The sequence below is a fragment of the Vulpes vulpes genome, chromosome 12 (assembly GCF_048418805.1).
Source record: "Vulpes vulpes isolate BD-2025 chromosome 12, VulVul3, whole genome shotgun sequence".
Lineage (NCBI taxonomy): Eukaryota > Metazoa > Chordata > Mammalia > Carnivora > Canidae > Vulpes > Vulpes vulpes.
Window position 1 is genome coordinate 51,696,996 of NC_132791.1, and position 18,586 is coordinate 51,715,581.

Here is an 18,586-nt window from a genome sequence, read left to right on the forward strand (position 1 = left end):
TGTAAATTTCATCTCAATAAATTTGATTTTAAAAAAAGAAACTGAGGAGCTTCTGTTCTTCCTCTGTGCCTTCCTGCCCATCTGTAGCAGCAGTACAATCCATGCCCAGGGCAAAAGAGGCACGGGGCTGATGCCTGACATAACGGAGAGCATATATCAGAACTATTCTACCTTGCTTGTATGTAGGCTAAAGGTAACAAGTGTGGGTTTCAGTCTCAGAGAAATAGGAAACCACTAATGACTTAAACATGGAGACACTGGGGACACCTGGGTGGCTCAGCAGTTGAGCGTCTGCCTTTGGCTCAGGGTGTGATCCTGGGTCTGGGGATCGAGTCCCACGTCAGGCTCCCTGCATGGAGCCTACTCCTCCCTCTGCTGGTGTCTCTGCCTCTCTCTCTCTCTCTAATGAATAAATAAAAATCTTTAAAAATCAAACAAACATGGAGACACTGAAAAGTGGTCAGATTCTGGATGCATTCCAGAGGCAGCTCTCCAAATACTGATAAATTGGCTGTGAACTGTGAGGGAAAGAGAAGCATAAAGATGACTCTCAGGCTTTCAAGAGAGCTGTGGGTTGTGGTTATCTTGTAGAGAAAGGGGTCGAAGCAGCAAATTTGGCAGGGGATGGAGAGAAAATCAATGATTTGCTATAATGATGTGATGTTTGAAATGCCTACTATAGGGCAACCCCGGTGGCACAGCGATTTAGCGCCGCCTGCAGCCTGGGGTGTGATCCTGGAGACCCGGGATCAGGTCCTGAGTCGGGCTCCCTGCATGGAGCCTGCTTCTCCCTCCGCCTGTGTCTCTGCCTCTCTCTTCGCTCTCTCTGAATGAATGAATAATATTAAAAAAAAAAAAAAAAGAAATGCCTACTATATATCCAGGAGGTAATGCCACATTGGGGATACGTGAGTCTGGAGTTCAAGGGAGAAATAGAAGTTGTCTATTTGTATTTTATAGAATGTGTAAGAATGTGGTATTTGAAGCCATGAAACTAGATGAAGCCATATAAAACAATGTTACAATTGGAACAGATTTTTTTTTTTTAAGATTTTATTTATTTGACAGAGCGTGAGAGAACACAAGCAGGGGGATGAAGAGGGAGAAAGAGAAGCAGGCTCCCTGCTGAGCAGAGAGACCAATAGGGGCTCGATGCCAGAACCGTGGGATCATGACCCAAGCTGCAGGCAGATGCCTAACCGACTGAGTCACCCAGGCACCCCGGAACAGATCTTTTAAGTCACACACTTGAATTTCTTGATTTTAATTGAGAAAACTGAGACTCCGGAAACAAAATTAATCCTAGGTCACTAATCTTTTTGGAAACTAAACTGGAACCAGAACCCAAGTATCTGATACCCAGGCCAGAGCTGTTTTCAAGATACTTCATTTCTAACTCCACTTAAAAAAAAAAAAAATTTATTTGGGAGAGAGGGAGACAGTGTGAGCCGGGGAAGGGACAGAGGAAGAAGGAGGGAATCTCAAGCCAACTCCCCGCTGAGCATGGAATCCTACATAGGGCTGGATCTCACAACCCTATGATCATGATCTGAGTCAAAATCAAGAGATGGACATGTTGCCAACTGAGCAACCCCGGCATCCCTATAAATCTCCTTTAAGAGAACACATTCATGTGACAATTTTGAGAGGCTTTTTATGTTCATGAGATGTTTATGTTAGGTTCACAGCAATTCTATGTCCCAGAAAAAGCTGTTTTAACTATTAGGGCAGGTAAAAGAAGTAATTATATTCGAGTATGTCTCCAATACATCACTTTTAACAAAATGCTCAAATCTAAATCAGATTTTGATTCTCATTAACCCAGTTCTAGCTGTCTCAGAACCTTCTTGCTGTTTTTAGTACAAATGGTGGTGCACACACATCTATTTATACACTAGTTTTAACCCATATACATTTCAAGCCCTTGATATTTTTAAGTAAAAACTTCTTAATTACTTCCGACACTAAGAAACTACCATTTCTGTGTGATATTATTAAACATACTTAATTAGGAAGATGCCAATTGGCTAAATATTTTAAGTGGCAACAAAAGACAGATATCTTACAGCTAAGCTCTTCTCCGAAAAAAAAAAATCAATAATGATCTACAAGTAGTAAACCTTTGCAAGTGTCAACTGCAGGGGGCTTTTTTTTTTTTTTTTTTTTTTAAGAAACAAAAGAATAAGCAAAAGAAGTAAACATGTACAATTGAAGATCACTAGTATTTTCCCAGGGGTTGGGGGCGGGGGACAATGACAAATCCCAGGGTGCTTTCTAATCCTCTAGATACTAGATGCATTAGGGAGTCAGGAAGGATGTATACTCAAAATCTTTTTTTTTTTATACTCAAAATCTTTTTTTTTTTATTTTTATTTATTTATGATAGTCACACACAGAGAGAGAGAGAGGCAGAGACACAGGCAGAGGGAGAAGCAGGCTCCATGCACCGGGAGCCCGACATGGGATTCAATCCCGGGTCTCCAGGATCGCGCCCTGGGTCAAAGGCAGGCGCCAAACCGCTGCGCCACCCAGGGATCCCAAAATCTCTTTTTTTTAAGATTTATTTATTTATTTATGATAGACATAGAGAGAGAGAGAGAGAGAGAGAGGCAGAGACACAGGAGGAGGGAGAAGCAGGCTCCATGCCTGGAGCCCAACATGGGACTTGATCCCGAGACTCCAGGATCGCGCCCCGGACCAAAGGCAGGCGCTAAACCACTGAGCCACCCAGGGATCCCTTATACTCAAAATCTTATACTAAGTCAGAGGAATACACTTAAACTATAGTTATTCTCTATTATTGTGGTTCAAAGTAAAATGCCAATGACATCAGGAGTGATAAAAAAAAAAGGCATATATGTTTATAATTTCACAAGGATTAATCAATATGCCATACAAAAATCTTTAAGGAAATGTAATACCAAGCAATATAACTTAATTAAATTAATCTTATAACTTTCCAAATTATGGTAGCATTACCAAGTTATTTAAATGGGTATTTATGATACTAGGTTACATACCTCGATTAATTTTCAAATCCCATTTTTATATGTACTAAACATGATGTTCTAGTTTACTTAAAAATCTTACTTCTAGGAGCACCTGGCTGGCTCAGTAGGAGGGGCATGCAACTCTCAATCTCAGGATTGTGAGTTTGAGTTCTGCATTGGGTGTAGAGATTACTTAAAATTTTTTAAAAAAAATCTTTAAAAAGTAAAAAATAAAAATAAGGGGCATCTGGGTGGCTCAGTGGTTGAGCGTCTGCCTTCAGCTCAGGGTGTGATCCAGGGCCCTGGATCGAGTCCCACATAGGGCTCCCTGCAAGGAGCCTGCTTCCCCCTCTCGCTATGTCTCTGCCTCTTTCTGTGTCTCTCATGAATAAATAAATAAAACCTTTTTAAAAAGTTTTTTTCATAAATAAAAATTAAAATACATACCTTCATAAATACCTTCTAATTTCACATGTACGAATGTTAATCATTTCTTCCATTACTCCATATTTGCACCGGAGTAAAAATTAAGGTATTCAACAAAAGAAGACAAAATTAGCTACCTTATTTAGCCCTTATAAGTTAACATGTGCAGACTTCACATTAGACAATTCAGTTTCATTCATTTTATTTTTAACATGGCTCCATTTCTCAAGACAGAACAACACAAATACAAGTTGCAGCCCTTGGTGCCGGCTGCGACCATGTTCATCTGCTCTCCCTAAAAGAACAGCTCAGCTCCCAAAAGAGGAATTACAAATCTTAGAAGTTAGTGAAAGGTAGAGACTAGGGATTCTAATTAAACAAGAAAAGTCAATTAATGACAATGGTAGTCTATTCTTCCCATTAGTATTAATACAAACTCAATGCTTTTAAATCAGGGAACCTGCCATTCCATTCCTAATCAAATTATTTTAAAACTCCTATAAAGTAAAAGAATTACATAAATGTGTAAACCCATTTGCCTCCTTTAGAGACACTGCACTATAGAAGAGAAGGTGCTTTGTGGAAAGCTGCTCTTTCTGAGTGATGCAAGCTTCATGGTACTTCAGAGCCCCAGTAATTAAAGAGTTCATGACAAAAGATAAAAGTGAAAAAGTAGACACAGAGATCTGTGAAAACTTCGCCCATTTTGCTATAGGTATCCATTGACCGATTTATCACTTCAGCAGGGATTCCAGACAATAGAAGGGCAGCTGTTAGTACGGTTGTCTTTATCTTCTTTTCACCCTGTATACAGAAAGAGTTCAATAAATCTTACAGCTTTCAGAAGACTACTTAAGCTTTATACAAACATTATCAGTGCTGCAATTTTTGCCTGATTCAGAGCTGTTAACAAAGTTTCAAAACATCAATCAGTAATATATCAACAACTATTTCTTCAACATTAATATGTAAAGCAGAGAACTGCTAGGCAGTAGGAAAGAGACATCATTCATGCCATCAAAAGTGAAAAAAAGTCTTATCTTGGAAGGCAAGACATAAATAACAATTTAAGATATATACAACAGAGAAAAACAGGAAAAACATTACTACACGAGACATATATAACTGCTAAATGAAACACATGAATAATGTATGGCATAGTGGCTCAAAGAAGAGAGAAATTACTTCAGGGTTATATGTATAAAGAAAGCCCAGGGAAGGATTTCAGGAGGAAGTAAAATTAAAAACAGGCCTTCAAGAATGAGCAAGATTTAGATGGAGAAAAATGAGAGGAGAAATCTTATTGGAGCTAAGTCTTATGACAGCAAAAGTCAGAAGAAGTCAGAAGAGTGAAAGCCATACTAAAGGAGTTATTTGTGACAGAATGATAGGAAATTTCTGTAGAGCCCTACGGGTCATGCAAAGGAATTCACACTTGTTACACATGCAGTAGGATATTACTGAATATCTATTTCCTGATGAAATTTTCTTGTCTAATTTTTAAAGACATTCATGGCTGAATTTTCATTTACTTAATCAATTTGGCATCACCAAATTCAGTCACTTGATTAAAAAACTTTTTAAATACAGAAGGTTCTTGTTACCCAGGAGAAATCAAAGCCTAGTCCACAAAAATAGTCATACAAATTCTCAGCTGCTTTATTTCTTTTTTAAGACTTTATTTATCTATTTGAGAGAGACAGAAATAGCAACAGAGATAAAGAACAAGCAGAGAGGAGAGGGAGAAGCAGATCCTCCCAGGACCCTGGGATCATGACCTGAGCTGAAGGCAGACATTTTACCAACTGAGCCACCCAGATGCCCCTTTAGCTGCTTTTAAACATAATAACCAAAAATTCGAAATACCAAGATATCCACGGACAGGAGATCAGATAAACAAATGGATAGTCACAAAATGGAATACTACTCAGAAAAAACAAAAGGGGAGGGGATGGCCCAATAAACTCAACAACATGAATGAATTTCAAAATTATTTTTTTAAGATTTTATTTATTTATTCATGAGAGACACATAAAGAGAGGCAGAGACTTAGGCTGAGGGAGAAGCAGGCTCCCCATGGGGAGCCTGATGCAGGACTCGATCCCAGGATCCCACCCTGAGCCAAAGGCAGATGCTCAACCACTGAACCACCCAGGTATCCTGAATGAATCTCAAAATTATGCAGAATAAAAGAAGCTTTGTTCAAAAAAGTACAGACAGAAATTATCCCATATATCTGAAGTACTAAAACAGGGGCCCCTGGGGGGCTCCGTCAGTGAAGCATGTAACTCTTGATCTCAGGGTTGAGTTCAAGCTCCATAATGGGTATAGAGGTGGTGAAGAAGAAGGAAGAGGAGGAAGAGGAGGAGGAGGAGGAGGAGGAGGAGGAGGAGGAGGAGGAGGAGGAGGAAGGAAGGAAGGGAGGGAGGGAGGGAGGGAGGGAGGGAGGGAGGGAGGGAGGAGAAGAAGAAGAGAAGAAGGAGGAGGAGGAGAGGAGGAGGAGAGGAGGAGGGAGGACAGGGAGGAGGAAGGAGGAGGAGGAAGAGGAAGAAGAAGAAGAAGAGGAGGAGGAGGAGGAGGAGAGGAAGAAGTAGTAGCAGTAGTAGTAGTAGTAGCAGTAGTAGTAGTAGTACTAAAACAGGCAAAAACTAATCTACAGTGGGAAAAACTCAGTCAGACGCTGAGATTGTACGGGCTAAAGATGACGAAAGGGGCATGGTGGAATGCCCTGACAACCACATTTTAAACGTTGAAGGGACTGGAGTTTCACAAGCTGTCAAAATTCACTAAATCATATACTAAATACTTGAACATTTCACTGTAAGAAAATTTTACCTTAAAGTTAAGAAGAACCACAAACCACCACTGAATTGTAGTTAATGATATTAGGCTGATACGTGTAGGGGTAAAGTACACTGACATCTATACCTACAACATACTTTGAAATGCATCAAGAAAAAAAAAAGATGCTTTTAAAATGGATAAATTAGATAGATACAGGATAACGTAACAAAATGTTAAAGAATTTATGTAATAAGTACAAATAAATGGGTGTTCACTGCACAATTCTTCAAACATTTGATTTTTTTTTTAAGATTTTATTTATTTATTCATGGGAGGCACAGAGAGATAGGCAGAGACATAGACAGAGGGAGAAGCAGGCTCTCCACCGAGCAGGAAGCCTGATGCAGGACTCAATACCAGGACCCCAGGATCACACTCTGAGCCAAAGGCAGATGCTCAACTGCTGAGCCACCCAGGCGTCCCAATTTCTCTGTATTTAAAAACTGTCAAGGGGATCCCTGGGTGGCTCAGCGGTTTGGAGCCTGCCTTTGGCCCAGGGCGCGATCCTGGAGTCCCGGGGTCCAGTCCCGCGTCGGGCTCCCAGCATGGAGCCTGCTTCTCCCTCTGCCTGTGTCTCTGCGCCTCTCTCTCTCTCTCTCTCTCTCTCTCTCTCTCTATATATATATATATATATATATATATCATAAATAGATAAGTAAATAAATCTTTAAAAAAATAATAAAATAAAAACTGTCACAAGGGGTTCCTGGCTGGCTCCATTGGTGGAGTGTGCAACTCTTGATCTCAGGGCTCTAAGTTCTAGCTCCATGTTGCTTGTGAAGATTACTTTTAAAAAAAATCTTGGGATGCCTGCATGGCTAAGCGGTTGGGCGCCTGCCTTTGGCTCAGGGTGTCATCCTGGAGTCCCAGGATCGAGTCCCACATCAGGCTTCCTGCATGGAGCCTGCTTCTCCCTCTGCCTGTGTCTGTGTCTGTGTCTCTCTCTGTCTCTCATGAATAAATAAATAAATTCTTTAAAAAAAAAAAAATCTTGGGTACCTGAGTGGCTCAGTCAGTTGAGTACCTGACTCTTGATTTTAGCTTAGGTTGTGATCTCATAGTCTTGGGACCAAGTTCTGCATCCAACTTGGTTCTCACTGGGAAATCTACTTGGGATTCTTTCTCTCTCTCTTTCTCTCTCTCTCTGCCTCCCTCAGTCCTCCCCCGCCCCACCCTATGCTTGCGCATGTGTGTGCACTCTCTCTCACTCTCTCTCAAATAAATAAAATAAAATAAAATAGAGGTGCCTGGGTGGCTCAGTTAAGTGCCTGCCTTTGGCTCAGATCATGATCCCAGAGTCCCAGACTGAGCCCTGGAAGTAGGATTCCCTGCTCAGCGGGGAGCCTGCTTCTCCCTCTCTCTCTGTCCCTCCCTCTGCTTGTACTCTCTCTCTCTCTCTCAAATAAAATATTTTAAAATAAATAAATCTTAAAAAAGTTACAAGAAAATGTTTTGTTTAGAGAAAAGTATACTATAGTCTCCCTTCCTTTTCTCTCTCCCATTTACCTAACAACACATATACACTCCTAGCACAAATAACCACTGTCAATAGTTTCAAGTAACCTTCCTCCAGAGTGTATGGGGCACCTGGCTGGCTTAGTCAGTGGAGTGTGTGAATCTTGATCTCAGGGTTGTAGGGTTTTGTTTTTGTTTTTTGTTTTTTAAGTAGGCTCCTTGCCCAGTGTGGAGCCCAATGCACGGATCAAACTCATGACCCTGAGATCAAGACCTGAGCTGAGAGGCACCTGGGTGGCTCAGTCAGTTAAGCATCTGCTTTCAGCTCAGGTCATGATCCCAGGGTCCTGGGATACAGTCCCATGCTAGGCTCCCTGCTCAGTGGGAGCCTGCTTCTCCCTCTCCGTCTGCCCCTCTCCCCCCTGCTCATGCTCTTGCTCTCCTTCTCTCTCAGATAAATAAATAAAATCTTAAAAAAAAAAAAAAAAAGGGACCTAAGCTGAGATAAAGAGTCAGACACCTAACTAACTGAGCCCCAAGGCGTCCCTCAGGGTTGTATGTTTGGGCCCCACATTGGCTGTAGAGATTACTTAAAAATAAAATCTTAAAAAAAAAAAAGATTCTTCCAGTTTTACATATACACAAGCAATTATTTTCCACCTTTCGATGAAAAAAAGTAGCATACTATAGATCCTATCCTGCATTTTTTCTTCTCTTAATATTTCTTGGCAGGCTTACCATTATCTATATATCAGAGCTTCATCATTCTAAACAGATAGGCCAGAATTTAATGAGTCATTAGACGTCTTTGTTGTTTCCAAACTTTGCTATTGAAAAACTGTAACTTGGGACGCCTGGGTGGCTCAGTAGTTAAGCGTCTGCCTTTGGCTCAGGGTATGATCCTGGAGTCGCAGGATCAAGTCCCACATCAGGCTCCCTGTAGGGAGCTTCTCCCTCTGCCCATGTCTCCACCTCTCTCTCTGGATCTCTCGTGAATAAATAAATTAAATCTTAAAGAAGAAAGAAAGAAAAACTATAACCAATCTTTCAATAAATACATATTACCCCTCAAAATTAATTTACATATAAAATAAAATCACACAAAAAAAATAAAATAAAATCACATTACTTTATTCTTTTACTTTGTATATAAAACCTATTTGACTCTTCATAAATATAAATGTTTCAAACCCATTAAAAACACATATGAGGTCTATCAGTTCATTACAAATGACTAAGCAAATGACCATGAAACTGTTTTTCAGTTAAAAATTCACACAACAGGGATCCCTGGGTGGCGCAGCGGTTTGGCGCCTGCCTTTGGCCCAGGGAGCGATCCTGGAGACCCGGGATCGAATCCCACATCGGGCTCCCGGTGCATGGAGCCTGCTTCTCCCTCTGCCTGTGTCTCTGCCTCTCTCTCTCTCTCTCTCTATGTGACTATTATAAATAAATAAAAATTAAAAAAAAAATTCACACAACACTCAATGACATAAGTGAGGTTACCCTCTATGCCAGCCAAGTCCCATAAAACTGTGTATACATTTGTAGTTAAGCAGACTAGGTAAACATGACACTCTCTAGGATTCTGTTCTGCAATTTTGGACAAGTATTTCTTGCAAATACCAGGCCCCTGACATTAAAGATAAAGTGCATTGTTACTAGGTGTCCAATAAGGAGCACAGTAAGGTAATTTAACCCGTTTTAAAATTAATTTCTGGGATGCCTGGGTGGCTCAGAGGTTAAGCGTCTGCCTCTGGAGTGATCCCAGGACTCCGGGATCACGTCTCACATCTGGCTCCCCACAGTGAGCCTGCTTCTCCCTCTGCCTCTCTGTTTCCCATGAATAAATAAATAAAATATTTTTAAAAAATTAATTTCCTTTATTACAGATAAAATGTATTACTAAATTCACTAAGTAATTAAACTGAACACTTTCTCAGACAAGTATTATTCAAACTCCATGATTAAGTTTTCCCTCCAATCCACGGTGGACCAAAATTTTGTTAAATGTTATGGCAACATCGAATTGCTAAGAAGTTTCTAATCACTTGCTTTCTGAACTTAACTTGTTACAAACAGAAATAAATAGCTTTAAGATCAGCACTGGTGGGCCAAGGATACTTCTAGTAGCACTGATTCAGACTATGTGTATGACTAATTTTTTTTTTAAGTTCTTAAAATTGTCAAATCATTAATCAGTCTAAATACATCACCATAATTTAGAAAAAGTTTAATTTACCTTGGGAAAATATTTGTATAGTCCCATGTACGCAAGTTGTAAAGTAAGAAACGGAGCAAATATGGACTGTGAAGATAGAAGATAAAATTATGTATTTCCAACATCATCATTTAAACCACAACAAATTAAACTAACAGCAACAATAAAATTCCAAGCAAAATAACTGTTATATATATATATATTTTTAGAAGCTGAAAATAGTCTTGTTTCTGCTCAAGGGTGAAAAAAATAAAGAGAATGGATTTCCTTATCATAAAATACGTTTCTCAAGTCAAGTTACATTCTTTTGATGTCCCCCCAAAGTCTACTCTCGCAAAAATTTATTCTTTCAATGATTTAAAGTATTCAGAGGTGATATAGATGTATAATACATCATGCAGCAACATCTCTCTTGTCTAGAGGTAATTAACTGACAATTTCAAAGCACACATGAAAGACCCAGTATTCAATAGATGTCATACATTCCCAGACACTGTGGCAAGTAATGATCTCACTAGCTACATTGTTAAGCATCCAAATGGCAAGCTATTCTTACTATAGATAAAATGGAGTGGTTGTCTTGCTTCTCACACAATAAAATCGTAAAGGTCAAAACGATAATTAATTTACATTTATTCCTAAGACTAAAAATATTATGAAGGGAGTGAAGGAGTAAACATTAACAGATGAATGTATAATATAAGCAGTGAGAAGTAACAGCTGAAAATCTGATAGCAAAAAACCCCAGAAAACCAAAAAACCTCACACAAAAATGAGGCACAAAAATAGGACATAACTTTAAAATCCTAAAAGCACAGGGCCCTTTAGATAAGAAAAAGGAAAAAGGAAGCAGCCACACATCTCATTTTTAAATACTGAAAGCTATAATGACAATTTAACGTCAGAAAAAAAGTCTGTATGACAGATTCACTTTTTAAAAAACGTCCATAAAGTAGATTTTTAAAACCTTTCTTGCTGTTTATTTATTTATTTTTTTTTTAATTTTTTTATTTTATTTATGATAGGCACACAGTGAGAGAGAGAGAGAGGCAGAGACACAGGCAGAGGGAGAAGCAGGCTCCATGCACGGGGAGCCTGATGTGGGATTCGATCCCGGGTCTCCAGGATCGCGCCCTGGGCCAAAGGCAGGCGCTAAACCGCTGCGCCACCCAGGGATCCCCCCTTTCTTGCTGTTTAATATAAACTTTAATTATCTGAAAAATTTGCTATGTGCAAATTGGGTACTGGGTAGGTATTCTTAAAAAGTCTAGTGAATGAAAGTTCTTCCAGAAGCAAGACACAGGGATCCCTGGGTGCGCAGCGGTTTGGTGCCTGCCTTTGGCCCAGGGCGCGATCGTGGAGACCTGGGATCGAATCCCACGTCGGGCTCCCGGTGCATGGAGCCTGCTTCTCCCTCCTCCTGTGTCTCTGCCTCTCTCTCTCTCTCTCTCTCTCTCTCTCTCCCTCTCTGTGTGTGACTATCATAAATAAAAAATCTTAAAAAAAAAAAGCAAGACACAGAAATATGAGCTATGATTTTCTTCATTTCTCCTGGCGAGTGAAGGCGTGGTGAAGATGGGACTGCCATCACGATGATACTACAACATTATAAAATGCTGAAGTGCTTGCTGAATCACAGGAAATTTACATCATGTTCAGGACCACAGGGACTGCATTTTAAGGTTTCAAATTATTTAAATAGTAGTAATTAATATATGATACATGTAGATACTTCACCCTTTGGTTTTGGAAAGAAATTGCCTTCATTAAAGCCCAGCTGTCATTTAGTAGCTATGTGACCTTGGGCAAATGACTTAACCTCTGAGTCTTCATTCCCTCATCTATAGAACACAGTCAGAAGGATGAGGTTCAAGGAGTTTATATATGGAAAGCACTCAGAATGCTGCCTAGAATACAGAGTTAAGTAATTATTATTGGGCTCTGTATTCAACCAGAACATTTCATCTATATCTAGGGGGAAAAGCAGTGTAATAATATATCTCAAAACAGCCATATTAATCTGGTAAATATTAATACCAGCAATCAACTCCATGGATCAAAAGTACTCATTATATAGCCGACCTGCATTTTCCATGTTTCTTACCAAGTATTTGCAAACAAAAGCTCGGACTCCAAAGGCAAGAAGAGCACATCCCACCAATCTAAAGATTCGAAAAGAGTCAAATTCTTCTGTTGTATTTCCATCTTCTTGATTGGGTTTTTCACTAATCAGCTGTTTCCGTAACTTCATTGCTTCTTCAAATCTGGACAGGTACTGTTCAAGGCCATGGCGTGAACCCCGCTGAACAGTGTCTGCTGTCAGGTCCCCTCTGTTCCGCTGCCGGAGCTCAAGATTTACATCATTACTGCACTCAGGTGGTTTAATGAAAGAGTCCAACTTGTCTCCCAGCTGAGTCCCCTTTACCTCGGCCACACCACTTTGCTGGTCAGTTGTTCCTGTACTGACCGAATCGCCCAGCACTACTCTCTTTGAAACTGAAGGAATGCTGAGGGAGTTCAGTTTGTCACTGTCCTGCTGCTTTGATTTTGTCTGACTTTCTTCTTCTGAGAAAAGAAATTTAGAAGCCTTATGGAGTGTATACTGGCAAACAGCTCTTACATTAATATTAAAAAATATGCCGCTGCTAGAACTCTGCCAGTCTCTGAATCTAAACACTGATTCTGCATAAAACATAAACTAGTTTCTTCCTCTACACCCTCAAGAATATATGTCACCCCAGAAGAGTATTCTGGCAGAGGATACAACCCAAATTCTGGGAGTAGAAGATAAGACTAGCAGATAAATTGGGCAAGATGGTCATGGAGATGGAGCAAGCTATACAGACCAGGTTTTCATGGATAATATATCCCAGAAGAATGACTGCATTGCCTGCTGTAGCTTATTTGATTAAAATCATTAAAGCTTTTACAAATCTGTACTTTAATATCACATTTCTGAACCCAGAGTCTGGTCAGCATAGGGTGTGGCATACCCTACAGCTACTGTTTACGTAATCCTTCTACTGTAATGAGGGAGCCATTAGTAGGTAATTAAGCAATTTGAGGATGCTGTTCTGCTTCCAAAGCAAAACAAAAGCTTTAGTGATAGAATTATCATAGCTAAAGAACAAAATATAGAATATAACTTGAGAAGGACAATAAATGTCTTGGGAAATAATAAATACCTGCTGTCTGTTATTAAAGGGAGAAATGCGTCTAACTATTTATTGTTCTAGGATAATCTGAAATAGTGCTCCTTACCTTCCCTGGTAGTTTTGGCTGTGAACCTGCAAACTAAGTGTTCAGGACTGACTATCAGAAGCCCACAGAAATCACAAAGCGTTCAGTAGCTTGCAAATACTGAGTAAAGGTCAATTACTAAAGAAGCTCCGTGGAAACTTAAGAGAACACCAGCACATACTACATGTTCAATAAATATTCACATGAATATTCACTGAATTGTACACGCACTGGGGGAGAAATGAGGAACTCTCTTTAGGGTTAAACGCGGTTCCTGACTTCAATCACATCAATCTCAGCAAATTGGGAGAAAAGACCTGGGGGTGGGGGTGGGGCACGTCCCACTTGTTGGGGTAAAGAATGGTCACTCCGTTTTATCTGTTGTAGAAAGCCTGAAGAGGACAGTGTTGAGAGCACTGGACACAGGCACCAGGATAGATGACCACGTAGGAAGGACTGGGGGAGCAGGTAAATAAACACAAGCTCCGGGGGGCGGACAGAGTAACAGCGAAAGGCAAAAGAAGGTAGACGCTATAGCAAAGGCACTGGAAGGAAAAGCATTTCGAAGGGAAAGAACCGAAGAGCAATTTTACCGAGGGACATAACAGGCAGAGCGGTGCAACCGGGGACAGAAGGGAGAGCGTGGGGAATGAAGACGGGGGGGTCTGGCATAACGGGCCAGAAGGCACCAAGGCGGAGGCGCCAAGGCTTCGCAGCCGGGGGCGGAGATGGGGACAAGCAGAGCGAAGCCCGCAGAAAACGGGGGAACTAGAAACGTGTGTGTGTGGGGGGGGGGTGATAAGTGAGAACTTGGGACATCACCTAAAAAGACGGGACAGACGGGCACCTGGGTGGCTCAGGGCGTGATCCCATGGAGCCTGCTTCTCCCTCTGCATAGGTCTCTGCCTTTCTCTCTGGGATTCTCATGAATAAATAAAATCTTAAAAAAAAAAAAAAAAGTCCGGGACAGAGGGAAGGTCAGAGAGCAAGGCTCTGTCAAAAAGGCCAGCGGGGCGCTGGAGGGAAAGAAAGCAGGAATGGTCCTGGAGACTCAAAGCGGCGGGCGGGAGAGTAAGGGGAGACGGGAGGCTCTCACCCGCGCCACTCCCGGGCCTGTGAAAGCCCATGATGCGGTTGATGCGCTGCTCCGAGTTCATGAGCAGCTTCCTCCGCCGCAGCTCCGCACGACGCTGGGAAGCCGACAGGCCAGAGGTCGCTGGAGCCCCCGGCCGGTCGCCGCTGTCAGACGCGACAGTCAACGGCTCCATCTTCCCCACCAAAACCAGGGAACGCTGAAGGTGTTGCTGGCAGCGGCAGCCGAGCCGCAGATGACTTCAGGCCAGGCCGCAGGGTACAAGCCCACCACCGCCCCCCCACCCCGCCGTAGACCCGCCCCCGAGCGCCAAGCCAGACAGGCGTGCTAGGCATGCGTGCCATCCGACCGGACAAAGCGCGAGGCTTGCGCCGCCATCTTGAATGAGGGCAGTCTTGGGGGGGGGCCCCCCCCGAAGTGGGGGGGGGTACGAAGCGTGGGGGGGGGGGTCCTCCTCCCTGGGCTAGCACTCTTGGCCACTCTCCCAGGCCACCGGGTTTCTCTACTGTTACCTCGAAAGTGAAGAAAATTAGCCCCCAGGCTGAAAAGAAGGAAAGGAAGGAGGGCAAGGCCCCAACCCACCAACGGCTGGTGCCCAAAAGCAAAATGGAGGTTATTGCGCCAGGCACTTGTTTTTTAGTGACCGTCTGCGACCTCGCTTGTAAACGACGGAAATACGTCAGTAGGGAGCGACGCTGTAGAGAGAGTTGCGTTTAGGATGTGTTCTTGGCGCAGGTTTATTCGTTCTCCTCAGTCGCTCTTCTCCCAAATATTTATCTTCCGTGTTTCTGGCCTTCTTCACGTCTTTGTTCAGGGTTGTCCCAGTGGAGATTTCCCTGTCCATTCTATTTAAATTGCCACCCTTCTCAAGACTCCATATTCCCCTTACCTGCCTTATTTTTCTTAACAGTTACAACTGACTTGCATGCTAAATGTACTTATTTTGAATGTTTCTCATTAGATAGAATGTAGGCTCCATGAAGACAAGCATTTATTTTTTATTTTATTTTATTTTTTACTATCCGGAGGTCTTTTATTTTCTTTACAGTTATGCCATGAATTCATAGGGAATGGGTTCCAGCAGTTCAGGCTCCTTTCCATTGGTTCTCACAAAGTGCGCTTCTCTGGGTGGGGCAGGCTGGCGCTTCAGTAGGGCCCAAGTACCTTTCTCTTTGGCTTCCTTCTTTTTCTGATCGTTTTCCTTCACACGCTTCAGGAAGCTACCTCGGCTCTTTGAGTGTTTAATATGCTCAATGCGGACATTAATTGTCTTGGCAAGAATCTTGCCCTTAACTTGTTAGTTTACAACAATGCCAACAGCATGCTGAGTAACATTGTAGACCCTTCCAGTTTTGCCGTGGTGACATTTGTGGGGCATTCCTTTTTGAACAGTGCCCATTCCCTTGATGTCACAATATCACCTTTCTTATAGATTCGCATGTATGTGGCCAAAGGAACAACTCCATGTTTTCTTTTTTTTTTTAATTTTTATTTATTTATGATAGTCACACAGAGAGCGAGAGAGAGAGAGGCAGAGACACAGGCAGAGGGAGAAGCAGGCTCCATGCACCGGGAGCCCGACGTGGGATTCGATCCCGGGTCTCCAGGATCGCGCCCTGGGCCAAAGGCAGGCGCCAAACCGCTGCGCCACCCAGGGATCCCAACTCCATGTTTTCTAAAAGGCCTAGAGAACATATAGCGGGTACCTCTCCTCTTTCCCTTTGTGTTGGTCATTTTGGCGAATTACTGGGAGATGGCGGTTCCGGCCGAAAGGCACAAGCATTGCATTTTGTTGGGAACTGCAACTCCTGGAATAGCATGAGCACTCAGCAGGGCCAAGTTATTCAAGGCAGCGTTGAGGACCACGATAGCGGGAGGGACCCGAGAAAGTGTGTCTTATTAAAGTCAGAAGAAAGGTGTAATGACAATTAATATATAATAATAAATCTAGAGGGGATCCCTGGGTGGCGCAGCGGTTTAGCGCCGCCTTCAGCCCAGGGCGTGATCCTGGAGTCCCGGGGTCAAGTCCTGCATTGGGCTCCCTGCATGGAGCCTGCTTCTCCCTCTGCCTGAGTCTCTGCCTCAAGGACTTTCTCCCTTGATTGGATAAAAGCTAAATCGCAAGGACACACCCTATTTAATAATTATGAAGCACTAGAAAAGGTTGCCCTGCCTGTATGTACAGAACTATATCTCTAAGCCAGTTTTTTTTTTAAAAAACTTCTAAAACTGAAGTAATTGTTAAGCATAATAAACGTACAGAACAAAAACAAATAAATGTACAGAACATAATGACATAAACATTTGATGAACCAAAACTAAATATAATTCCAGGATAAACTTTTTTTTTCATTTAATAGACCCTATAGAAACAAAATTTAAATTTTGTCTGTGTCGATGCATGATAGTGCCTTTAGTTTGCTAAGGATTCAAAGTGTGAGGATTTTATGTTACATGCTCACTTATCTCTTGGGAACCACTTCCCTGTGGGGTTTCTGTAGTTTGATTAAACTGCCTAGTACTTCTCCACCTATAAATGGTGTGGATACTTAAGATTCTTATATTAATTTCTATTACCCTCATTATGAATGGGTATTATGAATACTTAAGATTCTTATATTAATTTCTATTACCCTCATTATGGACTTTACAAGGGCATACCCACTCATTTTTTAAAAATTTACCACTTTCCTGAGTGCCTGGATGGCTCAGTTGATTAAGCGGCTGCCTTAAGTGGCTCAGTTCATATCTCTGGGATTGAGTCTGGTATGGGGTTTCCTGATCAGCAAGAGTCTGCTTCTCCCTCTGCCCTCTTCCATGCTCCTGTTCTCTCTCAAATAAATAAAATGTTTTTTAAAAAAATTTACCGGGATCCCTGGGTGGCGCAGCGGTTTAGCGCCTGCCTTTGGCCCAGGGCGCGATCCTGGAGACCCGGGATCGAATCCCACGTCGGGCTCCCAGGGCATGGAGCCTGCTTCTCCCTCTGCCTGTGTCTCTGCCTCTCTCTCTCTCTGTGATGACTATCATAAGTAAATAAAAATTAATTTTCCTATCAGCAAAAACTGATAGCACTAGGTCAAACTTTTATGAATAGTTGCAGAAATCTTTAAAATTTTACTATTTATTATTTTTTTAGAGATTTCACTTATTAGAGAGAGAAAGAGAGAGAGAGAATGAATGAATGAATGAGTGAGGGGAGGAACGGAGGGAGAGAGACAAACAGACCCCATGCTAAGTGCAGAGCCAGATGACAGGCTTATCCCATGACCTGAGATCATTACCTGAGCTGAAATTAAAGAGTTGGACACTTAACCAATTGAGCCACCCAGGCATCCCTCTTTTAGTTTCAATTTTTGTTTTATTAAGCAGGCTCCAAGCTGGCATGACCCTGAGATCAAGACCTGAGCTGAAAAAGTCAGATACTTAACTCACTAAGCCACTCAGGCACCCCAAAGAAATTTTTCTTTTAGAGGACGTGTCAAAATAAGGCATTTTCAATTGGTCTCATGTATCATTTTTTAAATTTTTATGTAGCATTGTTTAGGCAGGTTAGCAATACTTTATTGATAACATGTAATACGAAGTTGAAAAGATTGAGTCAGAAAGTGATGAAACTAGAATTCAATTTCTGGGGTGAAATTTAGGTAGGAAGTTCATGCTCAGATCCCTCTTTACACAGAAATAACAGCTAGAAATATGAAAGGAGAAAAATAAATAGCAAGACTCAAAAACAGGGGGTACCTGGATGGCTCAGTGGTTTAGCATCTGCTTTCAGCTCAGGTCATGATCCCAGGGTCCTGGGATGGAATTCCACATTGAGCTCCCCACAGGGAGCCTGCTTCTCCCTCTGCCTTTGTCTCTGTCTCTCTCTGTGTCTCTCATGAATAAATAATTTTTTAAAAACCTCAAAAACAAGAGAAACATCTTAGCAGATAAAAAGTATCAGAAACAGCATCGCAGAGCTAAACAAGTCAGGTGCCTATGGGGCTGCAGGTCCAGAGGCAGGCAACAGTAGCACGTTCTAGGGGCTAAAAGCCACTGAAAGTCCTCCACACAACACACAGAGACAAACAGGTTGAACTCACTTCTTGAGGCCTTCCCTCCCTCCAAAAATATTCAAAGTATCATTCACTATTGACCCACAAAGCTTTGGACTTCAACTTTTAATCTGGGAGGCAGAAGAGGGCAACAACTAGTCTTCCCTCTGCTGGTGACTGAAATGGTGATTTCAGTAAAACCACTGCAGAACAGGAGCCCTAAACCACCACTATGAGCCCTAGTTTTGGGGAAAGGGCTAGAAAATATGACTAAAAACAC

At 41.9% G+C, this 18,586-nt stretch overlaps 1 protein-coding gene across 1 annotated transcript; it reads right to left on the reverse strand.

The window, feature by feature from the left end:
• Positions 1 to 3,601: 3,601 nt before the first annotated feature.
• CAMLG (calcium modulating ligand) lies at positions 3,602 to 14,655 on the reverse strand. Its single transcript, XM_025994886.2, has 4 exons — positions 14,273 to 14,655; positions 12,041 to 12,501; positions 9,958 to 10,023; positions 3,602 to 4,220 (listed from the first exon to the last, which is right to left on the reverse strand). Exons 1-4 carry the CDS (start codon positions 14,442 to 14,444, stop codon positions 4,029 to 4,031), a joined length of 891 nt encoding a protein of 296 aa, XP_025850671.1. The 5' UTR covers positions 14,445 to 14,655; the 3' UTR covers positions 3,602 to 4,028.
• Between the last annotated feature and the right edge of the window lie 3,931 nt (positions 14,656 to 18,586).

Excerpts from the sequence above, each read along its gene's own strand:
- CAMLG (XM_025994886.2), bottom strand. The coding sequence starts at position 14,444 with ATGGAGCCGTTGACTGTCGCGTCTGACAGCGGCGACCGGCCGGGGGCT. Across the intron at positions 12,502-14,272 it reads CAGGCCCGGGAGTGGCGCGG|AAGAAGAAAGTCAGACAAAA; the intron begins GTGAGAGCCTCC and ends TTCTTTTCTCAG. Across the intron at positions 4,221-9,957 it reads TATACAAATATTTTCCCAAG|GGTGAAAAGAAGATAAAGAC; the intron begins GTAAATTAAACT and ends TTCTGTATACAG.